The sequence below is a fragment of the Sus scrofa genome, chromosome 12, assembly GCF_000003025.6.
Source record: "Sus scrofa isolate TJ Tabasco breed Duroc chromosome 12, Sscrofa11.1, whole genome shotgun sequence".
Classification (NCBI taxonomy): Eukaryota; Metazoa; Chordata; class Mammalia; order Artiodactyla; family Suidae; genus Sus; species Sus scrofa.
In genome coordinates this window covers 53,331,848-53,346,848 of record NC_010454.4, presented here as the reverse complement: position 1 = coordinate 53,346,848, position 15,001 = coordinate 53,331,848, and the positions used below count along the sequence as shown (strand labels likewise).

The 15,001-nt window shown below is 54.1% G+C and overlaps 1 protein-coding gene and 5 non-coding genes across 6 annotated transcripts; 2 read left to right on the top strand and 4 right to left on the bottom strand.

Annotated features, from left to right (window-relative positions):
- HES7 (hes family bHLH transcription factor 7) lies at nt 7,513–12,499 on the top strand. The gene is made up of 6 exons (XM_021067858.1): nt 7,513–8,038; nt 8,366–8,432; nt 8,787–9,514; nt 10,429–10,524; nt 11,090–11,177; nt 11,497–12,499. Exons 3-6 carry the CDS (start codon nt 9,473–9,475, stop codon nt 11,946–11,948), a joined length of 678 nt encoding a protein of 225 aa, XP_020923517.1. The 5' UTR covers nt 7,513–8,038; nt 8,366–8,432; nt 8,787–9,472; the 3' UTR covers nt 11,949–12,499.
- Nucleotides 7,729–7,799, bottom strand: TRNAG-GCC. Its single transcript has one exon. It is a non-coding gene; the product is annotated as a tRNA-Gly (tRNA).
- Nucleotides 12,520–12,606, bottom strand: TRNAR-UCU. The gene is given in 2 exon segments: nt 12,520–12,555; nt 12,570–12,606. It is a non-coding gene; the product is annotated as a tRNA-Arg (tRNA).
- Nucleotides 13,113–13,194, top strand: TRNAL-UAG. The gene has a single exon. It is a non-coding gene; the product is annotated as a tRNA-Leu (tRNA).
- On the bottom strand, nt 13,643–13,714 carry TRNAQ-CUG. Its single transcript has one exon. It is a non-coding gene; the product is annotated as a tRNA-Gln (tRNA).
- Nucleotides 14,322–14,394, bottom strand: TRNAK-UUU. Its single transcript has one exon. It is a non-coding gene; the product is annotated as a tRNA-Lys (tRNA).

The window sequence follows — 15,001 nt, the reverse complement described above, 5'->3', positions numbered from 1 at the left end:
TGAGCGAGGCCAGGAATCGAACCTGCATCCTTATGGATACTAGTTGGGTTCATTAACCACTGAGCCACAGTGGGAACGCCTAGTGCCCAAAGTTTTAACACAATTGGCACCTGCTAGGTCTTTTAGAGCACTGGTAGGTTCTCCCACCCAGGCAGACACCTGGAATGGCCCACCATCCAGTATTTCAAAGCAGCTCGATTTAAGTCTGCTTCTGAGAGCCTCTGATCTGTAGGAGGGCGTCTGGCCAGGCCTGATCCCAAGTTACAGTTTCTTGACATAATTTTCATGATGTCCCCCTTTCAGCGTATAATTCATTTTCTTGTTTTTTTTGTGGTCTCCAGGACAAATGTAATTTCGATGCCTTACTCCAAACTGGGGGATAATTTCCTTAAGGGGGGCTTTATCCCCTTCAGAGACATTCTGTCCATGTGGCATATGCACCAACGCGAGCAGGTTGTCTGAAGTTCCTTGCAGCTTTCAGCCGTTGAGTAAAGTCTGTTTTTCAGTCCTCAGTAGAGCAGGTTCCTCTGTGTTGAGTCTCTACCTGGGGAGGTCCGACAGCAGTCGGTGGGTGATTGAGCACCAGTCATGTGCTCCTGATGCCTGATTCAAGTTCATAGTCAAAATCACCTTTAAAGCGAGGAGCCTACACTGCAGACAGCAGGCGTCTGGGATGAAGCAGCCCGGCCTGTCACTCCTGTCCTGTCACCCGGCATGGGTCAGGAAGACAAAGCCGGTCTCCTGAAAAGCCAACAAGACGTCCAGCATTCTAGGCCCTTTCCTTTGTGTTTTTCAGTGTCACTGAAAATGTTAACCTTTTTATTGTCAGCCCTTTGGTGACAATAAAGGGCTGTTGCTGGCAGCTGTTGAACATCTAGAACAAGATCAAAGATGCAAATCCCACCACCACAGCAGTCTTGGCAGAAAGAGATACGAAGGGAGTTTCCGTGTGACACCGTGGGTGAAGGATCCAGTGTTGCCACAGCTCGGGTGCAGGTTCCTGCTGTGGCGAGGGTTTGATCCCCGGCCTGGAACCTTCCGTGTGAGTATTGGCAAAGAAAGAAAGGAAAGGAAGAAAGGAAGGGAGGGAAAGGGGAAGGGAAGGAAGGAAAAAAGAAACGGAAGACCTTGGCTGTCTCAGAGTAGCTTCAGGGCTAGTGCCAAGGGTTTCCAGACTGATGTTCACACACGGATCCAGAGACGTGACAGCCTCAGAGGGCTCCTGTGTGGCGAGGATGTACTGGGAGCACCTGTGCTTGATCTGCCGCTGTGGCCGTCTGCAAGCACCTGTCATTATGGTTTTGGGTTTTTTTTTTTTTGTCTTTCTGCCTTTTCTAGGGCCACTCCCACAGCATATAGAGGTTCCCAGGCTAGGAGTCCAATCAGAGCTGCAGCCGCCGGCCTACACCACAGCCACAGTAACGCAGGATCCGAGCCACGTCTGCGACCTACACCACAGCTCACGGCAACGCCGGATCCTTAACCCACTGAGCAAGGCCATGGATGGAACCCGCCACCTGATGGTTCCTAGTCGGATTCATTAACCACTGTGCCATGAAGGGAACTCCTCATTATGTTCTTTAAGTAATGCCCCGGAGCTTCCTCTGGATGGTGGGCTGATACTGGGCTGCATCAGTTGTCATTTATATACAGTGGCCACCTGTTCTGCTTAGTGGCTCTACAGCTTTGCACTAAGGCAGAGTTTGAGGTTTATCTCAGCATTCCTGTTGAGCAAAGTGACTTTTCCGGTGTCAGTGAAGCATCTGTAGACACATCAGCAAGAGTCTGTGACCAGAGCTGAATGACCTATCACAGGCACATGGGTAATGGGATCCCCCTTTAAATTCCCCATAGCTGGAGCTCCTGGTGTGGTGCCACCACGTCTCTGCAGCAGGCACAGGACACCGTGTGGCCCCAGCTGTGGTGTAGGTCGCCACTATGGCTCAGGTCTGATCCCTGGCCCCGGGAAACTCAGCAGGGCGGCCAATAAAATTGGAAAAAAAAAAAAAATCTCCATAGCTATCCACTCAGTTAATGGGATGGCTCCTAAAAGTTCTATCAGATTCCAAGATTCGAACACACGAATGGTGACCTCATGACCACAGCTCCAGAGTTCTGACTTTCCCAAAGTGAACCGATCACATCAGGAAAGCCATCCTGTGTGTGTGTGTGTGTGTGCCACAACCCATGGCATATGGAATTTCTAATCAAAGCTGCAGCTCCAACACCAGCCGCTAGAGAGACAATGCCACGTCCTTAACCCCTTGTGCCACATCGAGAACTCCAAAAAGCCACCCACATAGATGCATGAAAGAGCTGCAATCGCTGAACCAAACTGAGCATTTTCAACACCTCGGACCCTTTTAGAAACTGGTGCCAATTCAGAGCGCCCTTTGTGAGAGTAAACAGGTAGACTCTTCCCCTTTCTTTAGGTCATTCCCGGACCTTGTCACGCCTACGTCTGTAACAGGGTCTAACAGTGATCACAGCACACTGCCAACGTAGGAGCCAATCTGGTCACCCGCACGAGGCTGAATTAACCCTCACACCACCACTCATTGACACGGTACAGTACTATCTGGCCAGTGTAATTTGCCTGGGGAGCACCAGCCACAGAGACGACACTTTTTCCAGTAGAAATCGAAGCCACAGAGTAACGCAAATATGAGCGCCATCTGTAAGCTTAAAGCATGTCCTGGTGGGAGTCTGATGCCAACCCGTCCTGGTGAAAAACTTCAGGGTGAGGTCTATCCTAAGGTCAATCAGCTCAGCCCCCACTGTCAAGTTTACCCCAGGATGGGGCTGGGAAATTGGAATTGGGCGCCTCAAGTCCAGTGGGGCTCCGGGCCCTCTTGATAATGAGAGTTTCTCTTTCTACCACGTGGGAGGCTCTCATCTTTCATTGTTTCCCTTCATGTTTCAGCCTAGGGCAGTCTGTTTCCCAGTGCCCTTCCTCCTTGCAGTAGGCACCCTGTTCCTTCACTAGTGGTCACCTACCTCTCTTTGGGTGACCCACCTTCCAGGAATCCAGTGCCACTACCAAAAAAAAAAAAAAAAAAAAAAAAAAAAGTGGTTTGTTTGTTTTTTTTTTGTCTTTTTGCTATTTCTTGGGCCGCTCCCACGGCATATGGAGGTTCCCAGGATAGGGGTCTAATCGGAGCTGTAGCCACAGGCCTACGCCAGAGCCACAGCAACGCAGGATCCGAGCCATGTCTGCAACCTACACCACAGCTCATGGCAACACCAGGTCATTAACCCACTGAGCAAGGGCAGGGACCGAACCCGCAACCTCATGGTTCCTAGTCGGATTCGTTAACCACTGCGCCATGAGGGGAACTCCTGGAATTTCATTTTGCATCTTCTTTCTTCTGTTGTCCCCTGTTGATTCTTAAAAGCAACATCTACAGTTGAGGTGGGTGCATTCCAAATGCACCATCTAATCTTCGCAGGTTTCTCTCGGTATCTGAGGCACTTCGCCCCCCCCCAAAGATCAAATCTGCCATTCTAACATTTCCAGGGGCCTCATGATCTGCATTAGTATGATGTCTATAGGCCCGATAAGTCTTTTCCAAAAATGCAGAGAGGTCTTCATTTGTTTTGCTGAATTTCTTGACTTTTTTTTTTTTTCTTTTTAGGGCTGTACTCATGGAGGTTCCCAGGCTAGAAGGTGAACTGGAACTACAGCTGCCGGCCTATGCCACCGCCACATCAGATCCGAGCCGCGTCTGTGACCACACCACAGCTCACGGCAACGCTGGATCCTTAACCCACTGAGCAAGGCCAGGGATCAACCCTGCAACCTCATGGTTCCTAGTTGGATTTGTTTCCACTCTGCCAAGACAGGAACTCGGACTTTTTCGTTTGTTTGTTTCCAACCTCTTTTGCCTCAGTTCCCCTTTCAAAGCCTCCCCATAAGCTGCGCTCTAACAAGGGCACGCCTCCCTCTCTGGGGCCTCTCACTGTGCTTCAGCTGTGGCCACTGAGAAGTGGGCTTCAGGTGTAGAGGATCCTCCTTATAAAGGAGGGGGCAATTTTTCCAATTCAGCAAGCCTGGGAATCCCAGCCAGCTAGTTGTTGACATTTAGGCCCCTGTGAGAGAACAGGGGAAGGGAAACTGCCCTGCCCTGGGAGTGGCTCCTGGCCCCAATTAATTCCACCCCCCGTTTTTTAGGGCCGCACCTGAGGCATATGGAAGTTCAAAGGCCAGGGATGGAATCCGCTGTAGCTGCTAGCCTACACCACAGCCACAGCAACACAGGATCCAAGCCATGTCTGCGACCTACACTGCAGCTCAAGGCAACACTGGATCCTTAACCCACTGAGTGAGGCCAGGGATGGAACCTGCATCCTCATGGATCCTGATCAGGTTCACGGCCTGCTCAGCCTCCATGGGAACTCCCCAGGTGGGTTTTAGATGAGATACCAGACCAAGTTCCTGTGCCCCAGAAACGAATACAGGATTTTCTGATTGATCCTTATAAGGAGGCGCAGCCCTGAGCCCCAGTGTCAGGAACTGGGCTGACAGGAACTGAAGGTGGTCCGGTGGGATGGAGGGGGATGTATCGGCAGTAACAGCTGCAGCGGCTGAGACCCCTTGCTCAGCTGGAGGAGTTAAGATTTGAGGCACCGTGTCCTCAGTCATTGCTCTCTTTTTCCTATTTCCTCTCTTGTAAGAGCACAAACGCTGGCACATAAAAGATTTCATCATTCTTCCCCACTTCTTGACCAAATAGCCACCATAAAACCATAAATAGCAACTGGTCATCTCTCACCATCAAAAGGATGACTTGTTGCTTTGGTACCAACCAGTCAGGCTGAATTCTGAGATGGGGCTTTTGGTGATCTTACGAACCAAGTGGAACCTCTCTCTTCTCCCTGGGAGTATCCCGCAAACAGATGTTATGGGGGGGCTTTTCGGCCACACCCAAGGCATGTGGAAATTCCCAGACCAAGAATCAAACCTATGCCACAGCAGCAACCCAAGGTGCTGCAGTGACAATGCCCGCCCCCCAACCCAGTGCGGCACAAGAGAATTCCAGGTGTTCTGTTTTTGTTATTTATTTTCTTCTACTTGACATCAGTAAAAGCTTTCAACATCACACAATTGATTTGGCTGTAAATGGAGAAACATACCAAACAACATGAAATGGAAAAATCCATAGGACAAACAGAAAATCCTAATTAAGTCCTCAAGCCTGGTCATGGGGTTTCACACTTAAACAACGCAGGAGACCACAAATGATGTAATTAACAAAGCAAGGGTGACAGTACACGATACACAGGGTTCCAAGATAACCCTGCCTAAACCCCTGGTGGAGATCCTGACAGCTACAGTGGCCAGACGTTGTTTCAATAAAATATCTTCCCACCCCTGGTTTCACGGCTGTAATCAGATCACTTATCCAAAATGATCGGAAGACTCTCAGAAACTCAGAAGACATTTTAGGATAAACATTAAAGACAAAAATTCCAGATGAACAAAACAAAACACTAAGCTACACACATAAAGCGAGCATCCAAAGAAACAAACGAACCGGTTCACAAATCAGGTGAACGTCCAATAACTCTTTCCCCTGTCCACCTGGGTACCCCACTCAAACACAAAACAAATTGGCTTATTCCAGAGAAAAAGCCCCAAATGGAGAGGAAATAAAGTTTCCAGCTTGTGCAGCTGGAAGTGACTTACCCTACTGTGTGGAGCCCGTGGCCTCCCAAATGTCGATTCTTTGCTCCAGCTGCCAAGTGCTAGGGTCTCTGGTGCTGCTTCCAGGAACTTTTAAGGGCAGATCCTCAGGTTAAGTGGTTTTTGGCAGCTGCTCGGGCCTTACTCGAAAATGCCCCAACCAGGGCTGCTTGGCCAGGAGCAGCAAGGCTCCTGGTTGGCTCGCCAAAATTTGCTACCCCGTCCGAGCTCACAGGGGTGGCTGGGACAAGCAATAAACTTAGAGAGGAAATGCTGGGGCGAGGAGTAACTTCACTCAGAAGGCCGGCAGACGGAGAGGACAGCTGTGTCCAAAGAACCATCTTGCCTGAGTTAGAATTCAGATTTCTTTTGTACTAAAAGGGGCAGGAGGAAAGACAACGCTTCTGGGCTCCCCTCTAGAGAGGATGTATTCGTTTCTTTCTGCCTGTGGTTATTCACAGGTGAGCCTGGTGAGGAGGTTTCCTGGGAGCCAAACGAAGTTATTTTAGCTTAATGCACATTACCTGGGAGGCAGGGGTCCCAGAGGTGGGTCGTTATGTGTAATTTAAGCTGCAGGGCAACCTTCCCTGTAGTGATTAACTTGTCACAGAACACAAAGCTTCTTCCCCATTACCTGATCGCCCAGAGTCAACTAGTCCTTCACTGTCGTGACCTTTGTCCTCCATCCCGACCCTTACAACAGCCTGATGTTACTTTCTGCTTTCTCATTGTCTGTCTCCCCTCCCCCACTATAATGTGTCAGGAGAGCCCAGATCCAAGGTACCCTCAATGCCTATCAACATTTGGTGCACAAGAGGCCCTCCACTGACAGCGGCTGCGCGCACGTTCAGATGCCCAGACCGCTGTAGGGTTTCCTTCTGGGGCCACTGCTTGGCTTAGAGTTGAGAAGTGAGCCTTCCCAGGGGCTGACACAGTCCCCAGACGAAAACGAAAGACCTCGAGCCTTGCGCAAATGAAGCAGGAAGATGAAGCCCAGATGAAGCTGGAAGAGACAGGAGACGGGATCCCGAGACACAGACCCGAGGTAAGTTCCAGAGAGAGGGACCGAGACACCCAGATCTAGACTCAGCGACCGAGAACGCGGGCTCGCAGCAGCCGGAGACTGTGCCCGAAGGAGGGGCGCGGAGGGAGGTGGAGCCGCCCGGAAGATCGCGGAAAACCGGGGCCGCGAGCCCTGGAGCCCGGGCCGCCCCTCCTCTGCTCACAAGTGGCCGCGGCAGCTGGCGGGAGCCCGGCCACCCGCCGCCCCGACGCGTGCGGGATCAAAGAGGCCGGGAAGGGGCGGGGGGAGGTGGCAGGAACCTGGAGGTGTGAGCGAGCTTCCCAGGGGGTGGCCGGAGCGTGGGAGCGCAGAGGGCCAGGAGGCGACAGAGTCCCAGGGAAAAGATCCCAGAGACCGAGACGCGGACTGAGAGAGACACGCAGAGGCCGGAGATGCAGAAGCCACTGAAGACCCCGACAGACCAGCAGCAGACTTTGCTAAGACACCTGGAAAGAATATGAAAGATACAGAGACAGACGCCGAAAGGAACGCGGAGACGTAGGTGGCGGGACAAAAGCTGAGACCGTGGACTTAGAAAAAGAAAGCGGCTTTCAGAAAACTGGAAGTAAGAGAGAGCGAGGAAGAGAAAAGGAAAGAAGAGCGAGGGCCTTAGAGTTTGCGGGGTGGGCGAACCTCGCCCCTCCCCCGCAGGGAGCTGAGTGGACCCCCGGGGCAGGGATCCCGGCGCCAGGTCCTTTCTCAGGGTCACGCCTGCGGAGGTGCGGGCGAGGGGCGGAGGGAGGGGTGTGGACAGCCGGACCCCTAGGCCGGGAGGATGGGAGTGTGAACACGTTCAGAAACAGGGTCTCGATTCGGGGCCTCAAACTGCCATAGAGTAAAAACCTTAAGGATTAATTTAATATTTGGTAGAAAACTTAAACAGGATTAATATTTGGTAGAAACCTTAAACAAAGATGCTTCTCAGGTACATCAGAGAACCACCTTGGGAGGACAGACGAAAAAAAGGAGAAAAGAGAAACTCTGCATTGGCCGGGAATCGAACCCGGGCCTCCCGCGTGGCAGGCGAGAATGCTACCACTGAACCACCAATGCAGGCGGTGTGGTGTTTCATCAGATCCTATCTCAGCTCACATGGAGTTGAGCCGACCTTGGCCCGGAAAACGGTGTAGTCAGGGATTCAGCAAAGACTCTCGATAGTTGACGTGGGTGGAGCCCAGGCCATCCTTCTTCCCGCCTGGATCCGGTCACTCGGCCATAAAGTCACCCCATATGGCCAGGGGCGGCCCCACACCCGGGTGCGAACTGCCCGGGCCCCCGAGCCTCGCGTGCAGGTGAGAAAAACTCAGCCCGAGCCCAGGTTCCCAAGGAGGGGGGCAGCGGGGGACTTCTGGGGCCACACATCTGCGCTTCCATTTGGCTCAGGTAGGGGGAGGTGTGATGTGCTGGGCTCCCTGGTTCCAAATGGGAGCGCCCTCCCCAAGGTCTGGGTCCATCCGGCTGGGATTTTGGCAAGGCAGGCTCCGTGAAAAAACAAGCTGTGGTCGGGCACTGAACCCCATCCATCCCTGACTCCGAAGCTATCTACAACCCTGTCTTACTGTGTCCTTGTCCCTGGAATTCTTGTTGTCCCATTTAATCATCGGTTTTATCTTCTCAAGCACTTTGTCCTGAAGTTTCCAAGATGTGCACGCATCATTTTGCTGAGGGTCATGCTCTTAGTATGAGGTGGGTGTTGATTCCTTTTTTTGGGTTTCCTTTCTTGTCTTTTTAAGAAAACTGTCTGCTCCTTGCTCCCCTGTAATCACGTGGGGTCTCCAGGAGCAAGCAACCAGAGCACACTTGTGTCAGGTGTCCTGGCAGCCATACGCCTGAATCTCCTGTAATTACTTTTGAAGCAAATATTTCTATCTGGAAAGATCTCTCCGCCTCCGAACTGTGCTTGAAATCCCTGGAGGCTCTCCCGCAGCCACCTCCAGCCCAGTCCAGCCATTCTCAGGATGACCCTTTCTCTGAGGACCTATTCACTGTGCTTTTAAAATAGCTGCTTGATAACACATTGCCTTTTCCACTATCCTGCAGGGATAAGCTGGGCCTCAGGTCCATATCCCAGTATGAACCGTGCAGCCAAGACCAGGACCCAGTGGGCACAAAGAGCGCAGATGTTGGGCAAGTTGAATAGAAGTGACTTAGACAGAACAGCTTCTCTTCTACCTCCAAAGTCCCAGTTGAGTTAGAGGGATCCAGCCAGCACACTGAGGTGGCCACTATCCCAAGGAGGAGGTGAATTTTGGGGAAAGATGTACAGGATCCAGCCTAGAGGCTGAGGGGTGCTAACTTTAATTTCAGGGTTAGTGGAGGTACAGGGAGCCCCCCAGAAAGCTGAGATAGTGAAGGGGAGGGGAACTGTGCAGCTCACTCCTGAGTTATGTCCCAGACACCTCAAGCTCCCTCCTCCCCCAGTAACCTCCTGCCTTCAGCTGGGTCCCGCCTCCTTATACAGCTTTATGGTCCTTGACCCAGCCGGCGCTGCCCCTGCCCCTCATTTCCCACACTCGCAGGCCGGTTCCACTCCTCCCCCTCCCCCTTGCGCTCCTCCCCTTTCCGGGCGCCTCGTGCCCGGGGCGAGTCCGGCGAGATCTGGGTGGTGAAGGGGCGGGTCCGGGTCCTAACTAACACCCCCCCCCCGCCGCCCCTACTTGGGAGCCTGCGGGATATAAGGCGCAAGGCGAGCAGGGGCTCGGTCTACACAAGGGTCCGGAGGAGCGATGGTCACCCGGGATCGAGCGGAGAACAGGGAGGGCCCCAAGGTGAGAGGCGGGAGGGGAGGGAGCAGAGATCCCCGGGCGGGTCAGGGGACGCGTCCCTGAGACCGAGGGTCAGGGAAGAGGCTGGAGACGCAGGGCCGGAAGGGGGAGAGGGGCGCGACGGACCGAGGAGCCAGGAGCTGCAGAGTATGGAGAAGGGGTCAGGGTCAGAGCTGGAACTGGGTGGGCGGCAGCAGCGGAGATCTGGGGTGTGGATAACGGCAGCTGGCACCCTGGGGCCTGGAGGGCGAGGGAGGAGGGGGGGCAGAGTTTGAGTGAAAAACCAGAGGAGCCAAGAGCAAAGGGAGGAGGGTGGAAACAAAAAGCGAAGAGGATAGGCGCTTGCTCCAGCGGGCTGTCCGGACCTGGCCCAATGCAGCCTCGTAAGAGAAGTTCTGGAGGGCACTGATTCCAGAGGCCCGAGCCCGGGTGGAAGATTTTCGAAGCAGTGGTGAAGTGTGACAGCATAGACGGGTTAGAGGGAGAAGAGGAGGCGCGGTCGCGCTGGGTATCTCACTTTCTACACTTAGGGCCGCCACCTCAGCCCGGCACCTTGCGGCCCACGTGTCTGGGCGCAAAGAGGGCCCCCAAAGTTCTCCACTGAGACAGAGAAAGACTGCACGAGACGGAGACGTAGAGAGAAAAGAGGAGAGACACAGAGAGGGGAGGAGGGAGGACAAGACTGAGAGAGGAGAATGCAGAAGACCCGGGAGAGAGAGGAGGCGAGCTACAGAAATTGACTCTAGGGGCGATGGGAGGGGGAGTGGAGTGGGGTCGAATGGGCCCGGCCCTAGGCTCTCTGGGGTCTTGGGGAAGGGGTGGAGGCCGGATTATCCCAGCGGCGGGATCCCGACGCCCCCGCGGCCGCGCTGAGTCTCGGTCGGGTCGGCCGGCTCTCCCTTTCCTGCTGGTCGCAGATGCTGAAGCCGCTTGTGGAGAAGCGGCGCCGGGACCGCATCAACCGCAGCCTGGAGGAACTGAGGCTGCTGCTGCTGGAGCGGACCCGAGACCAGGTCAGTTCTTCCTCCATCACCGGACCCCCCCCCCCCAGCATCCCGTGCTCGCGTCTCAGGGCTTCCCACTTGGGTGGGGACATATGCTGCTTTGGCGACCCTGGCCCCAAGGCATCCTGACCCTTGGAATCCCATCCCAGAGCCCCTCTCGCTCTCAGAACGCGATCTTCTTCGCCACCCCTCGGGTCTGTAAGTTTCACACCGGGCTCTGTAAATTTCACTCCCTGGGTCCGTCAGTTTCAACCTTTGGGTCTGTAAATCCTCCCTCCTCCTCCACCACACTCCCGAGATAACCAGCAGGGTGGATAATTTCACCCCCCAGGCTTACTGTTCAAATCCCCTCCTTACACTGGGTTGCTTTCATCCCCTCGGGTTGGACAGTTTCGTCTCTGGGCGGGCCAGGCCCATTCTTGGTCACCTCTAAGAAGCGCACTCCGTGGTCGGCGCGCAAACGCGATCCGGGGGCACCCCCAGCTCCTGCATCCCCCCTCCCTTCTTCCCCCTGCCACTTTCCCCCTCTCTCCCCACCCCTTTCTGTCTCTGCGCCCTCCCCTCCCTTCTGTAGAACCTCCGGAACCCGAAGCTGGAGAAAGCAGAGATACTGGAGTTCGCCGTGGGCTACTTGAGGGAGCGAAGCCGGGTGGAGCCCCCCGGTACAGCGCGGGGGTGGGGCAGCAGAGGGAGGGAGGGAGGGGGGATTCACCCGGGCCCGGGCCGGGGTAGGAGGGCCGGTGGACGGTGGGCTCGGGGAGTGGCAGGCTCTACTACGAGGCGAGGTTAATAATAACACCCGCGCGTGTCTGTCTCTGTGTCTCCCTCATTTTCTCCCTCTGTCGGTCCATCTGGCTTCCTGTCTCTGTGCGCCTGTCCGGCCTCGGTATCTCTGCGCCCCGCCCCTTCCCTCACCCCTGCTGGGACCCCTGCCCTGCCCGCCCGCCCTCCCGCCGGTCGCAACCGCTGCCGCGGCTCCAGGGGTTCCCCGGTCCCCCGCCCAGGACGCCGAGGCGCTCGCCAGCTGCTACTTGTCCGGCTTCCGCGAGTGCCTGCTTCGCCTGGCGGCCTTCGCGCACGACGCCAGCCCGGCCGCCCGCGCCCAGCTCTTCTCCGCGCTGCACGGATACCTGCGCCCCAAGCCGCCCCGGCCCGAACCGGTAGATCCAAGGCCCCAGGCGCCGCGCCCACCGCTGGACCCCGCCGCCCCAGCGCCTGGCCCGGCGCTGCACCAGCGCCCGCCAGTGCACAAGGGCCCCCCTAGCCCGCGCTGCGCATGGTCCCCGGCCCCCTGCTCCCCCCGCGCCGGGGATTCCGGCGCGCCGGCCCCCCTCACCGGACTGCTGCCGCCGCCGCCGCCGCCTCACAGACAAGAGGGGGCGCCCAAGGCCCCGCCGCCCCCGCCGCCCGCTTTCTGGAGACCTTGGCCCTGAGCTTTGAGGGGTGGGGTGGGGGCGGGGGCTGGGGGGTGGGGTAGAGACTCCAGCCCGAGGGCAGCAGAGGGACCCGGGCGTCGGGGCGAGGAGGTGTTGGGGAGGGCGGCGGGGCGCGCGGGCGTAGCGCGCGGGTGAGATGTGGTCTATATTAGAGTATCTATATAAATATATATTTCCCTGGTTCCTGTCCCTTCTCCCTGCCCTCCTTGCGTCTAGGATTGTACCCTCTGCCCCCGGCCCAGCCCCAGTCCCCTCCCGAGTCCCTAGTGCATGGAATAAAGTGGTTATTCAATCCCCGTGTGTCCCCTAGCCAGGGGCCTGCCTTTATCTCGGCGTCCACGCCCACTTTCCTTCCGCTTCTGTCTCCCAACCCCCAGTCCTGCTCTCCTTGGCCCAAGCCGCGGGGCACACAGGTAAGTAAAGAGCAGAGCGGAGGCTGAGGTTGGACTGAAGCCGGATGGCAAACACTTGAGATAGGGTAGGGAGAGAAGGGATAGGAGCCTCTAAGAAAAAGCCAGATATAGAAAGGAGGGAAAAAAAAAAAAAAATGAATAAATGAAAATAAAACCGACTCTGGTGGGATTCGAACCCACAACCTTTGAATCGCTCTTTCGTCACTAGAAGTCCAATGCGCTATCCATTGCGCCACAGAGCCACCTGGCGGGCGGCGGCATCCGTCGGCTTACGGGTACTAGAATGGAAAAGGGGCGGGGGTGGGGGAGGGTTGCGAGGGAATTGGGCGTGGCTTGGCAGGAGCGCGTGGTTTGGACCTCGCGGAGTCCTGCTTGAAAGAGGTAGCGTGCCCTAAGCACGCGAGCCAGGTGGGAGTGCGGGGGCGCAGGGGTGGAAGAAACAAAGAGAGAGCAACTGACTATGAGCCAGCAAATACAGAGATCCAGGCGCCCGCTTGAGGGATGCTTCCAGGTCAGGCGCACCCCACTCCCAGATGTGGCCCCATCCGTAAAAATAAACTTGTTGTGTTGGAAATGTCTGCGTGTCTCTGTTTCCTCTGGTCTATGTGCTTTGACATTCATTGCTTTGTTTTCCGGTGGGATCTCGATGTTCCCAAGGAAGACCACCCTATTTAACACAATCATCTGCAGTACTACTGCTCCCTGCTAGTCTCTTAGGAAGGCTGTGGGGAGAAACTGCTTCCACGCAGGTAGCGTGGCCGAGCGGTCTAAGGCGCTGGATTTAGGCTCCAGTCTCTTCGGAGGCGTGGGTTCGAATCCCACCGCTGCCAGACCAGAGTTTTTCTCAACAGTCTCCGCACTCTCGAATTCACAAAACTCCTTGTGGGATATTCCTTAGTTTTATGATAACTCCTGACAGTGGTCTCACCGTCTTCTCTCTCTCAAACCTGGACTGAGGCTAAGTCTGTATCCCAGCTCCAAACCAAGCCCTGATGGAAACTTGCAGAGTAACCTATCTTCATACCCGATCTGCACTTTAACAAGTCATCCTATAACACTCTTAACTGTCAAAGCAACGCGCTATGTATTTGACTTACTGTATGTTCCCCTGACGATGTGCTAGGAGCTCGAATTATCTAGTCTGAAAAGCTCAAACGATAACATCCTAGTTTTTCTTTCCAGATCCTCTTAGAACATAAGAGAACATCATATATGTAACTAATGAATAATATGATAGAATATATAGATAGTAAATTAAGACCGAAAAAAAAAAACCTAAGGTTCCACCGAGATTTGAACTCGGATCGCTGGATTCAGAGTCCAGAGTGCTAACCATTACACCATGGAACCCCTTTCAAAACGTCTTTCTAAGACTCTATATATATAAAACTGAATTTCCTATTCTGCACGATTACCTACTTCGCCATTCACAGAGGGTAAAACAAAAGCAGTTATTGGATAGCGTGGCTACTGCTATCCAGTACCTGAAATATGTATTTGAATGTGCTATAAGTATAAAATACACACTGTAACCTGATGACAGTATAAAAACAATGGCTAAAATTTCATTAATAACTTAAAAATACTGATTACATGATAACATAAGATTTAGGATATACTGGGTTAAATAAAATGTTATTCAAATTAATTTCAAAAATATTAAATTAACCTATTTCTTAGTACTCTTTTTAATGTGGCTACTAGAACATTCGCCTGTATGGCTTGCATATGTCCTGCTTGAAAACATCTCTACTTTCTCCCCACTGTCATTCGTTCCACCTTTTGAATAAAGCCCTGACGCAGTTAATACTACTTCCTTTTAAATCCAAGTTATAAATTTGCTTTACTCTTTCATTCTGTTCAAAGGAATACAAATATTTGCTGTATTCAAAATAAATCTAAAGATGACATCAACTACCAGCGAGGAAGAAAAACGGAAGAAACAGAAAAACAGTTACGCCCGAACAGGGACTTGAACCCTGGACCCTCAGATTAAAAGTCTGATGCTCTACCGACTGAGCTATCCGGGCTCTCGCCTATAGTTCTTCTACCAGTTATAAGAGTTTCCCCGCATGACTATGACGTCTTAAGGAAGCAGAGACGTACTGCTTGCTTTCGCGCAGGAGGTTCCAGAACGCACCTGGAAGAAGCCGTCGAAGCCAGTGGCCGGTGACTGCGCTTTATCAGACTCCCTCGGTACAGTTTAGGACCCTGGGCTGGAGCGCCGTTAAGGCTGGTCAGGTGCGGTATTGGTACCGGCCGCGCGGGGCCGCTGCGGGCCACGGGCTTCCCTCGAGGAAGAGTTTCACCCCAGTTAAGATGACCTAGATCCCAGGTACCCCAGGCTCCCGGGCACCCGCCTACTGTCCCAAGGCCAAGGGCGGGCCCAGAGCGGAAAGAATGCCACACGGGGACCTCGGACGCTGCATGGTTCTCTGACCCGCCCTATTCCAAGGGAGAGACTGCAATCTGGCGACGGAAGACACAGAGGGTCTTGGGGGTGGTAGGAATTTAGCAGGTGACAGGACAGTTATTTCTGACCCCTATGCAGTGTGCAGGGATGTGCGTGCGACGAACGTGCATATGGCTGTAGTTACGTGTAGTTTATGGCTCACTTGCATATAGTGAGTCACATGA

Excerpts from the sequence above, each read along its gene's own strand:
- HES7 (XM_021067858.1), top strand. The coding sequence starts at position 9,473 with ATGGTCACCCGGGATCGAGCGGAGAACAGGGAGGGCCCCAAG. Across the intron at positions 10,525-11,089 it reads TGGAGCGGACCCGAGACCAG|AACCTCCGGAACCCGAAGCT; the intron begins GTCAGTTCTTCC and ends TCCCTTCTGTAG. Across the intron at positions 11,178-11,496 it reads AAGCCGGGTGGAGCCCCCCG|GGGTTCCCCGGTCCCCCGCC; the intron begins GTACAGCGCGGG and ends CCGCGGCTCCAG.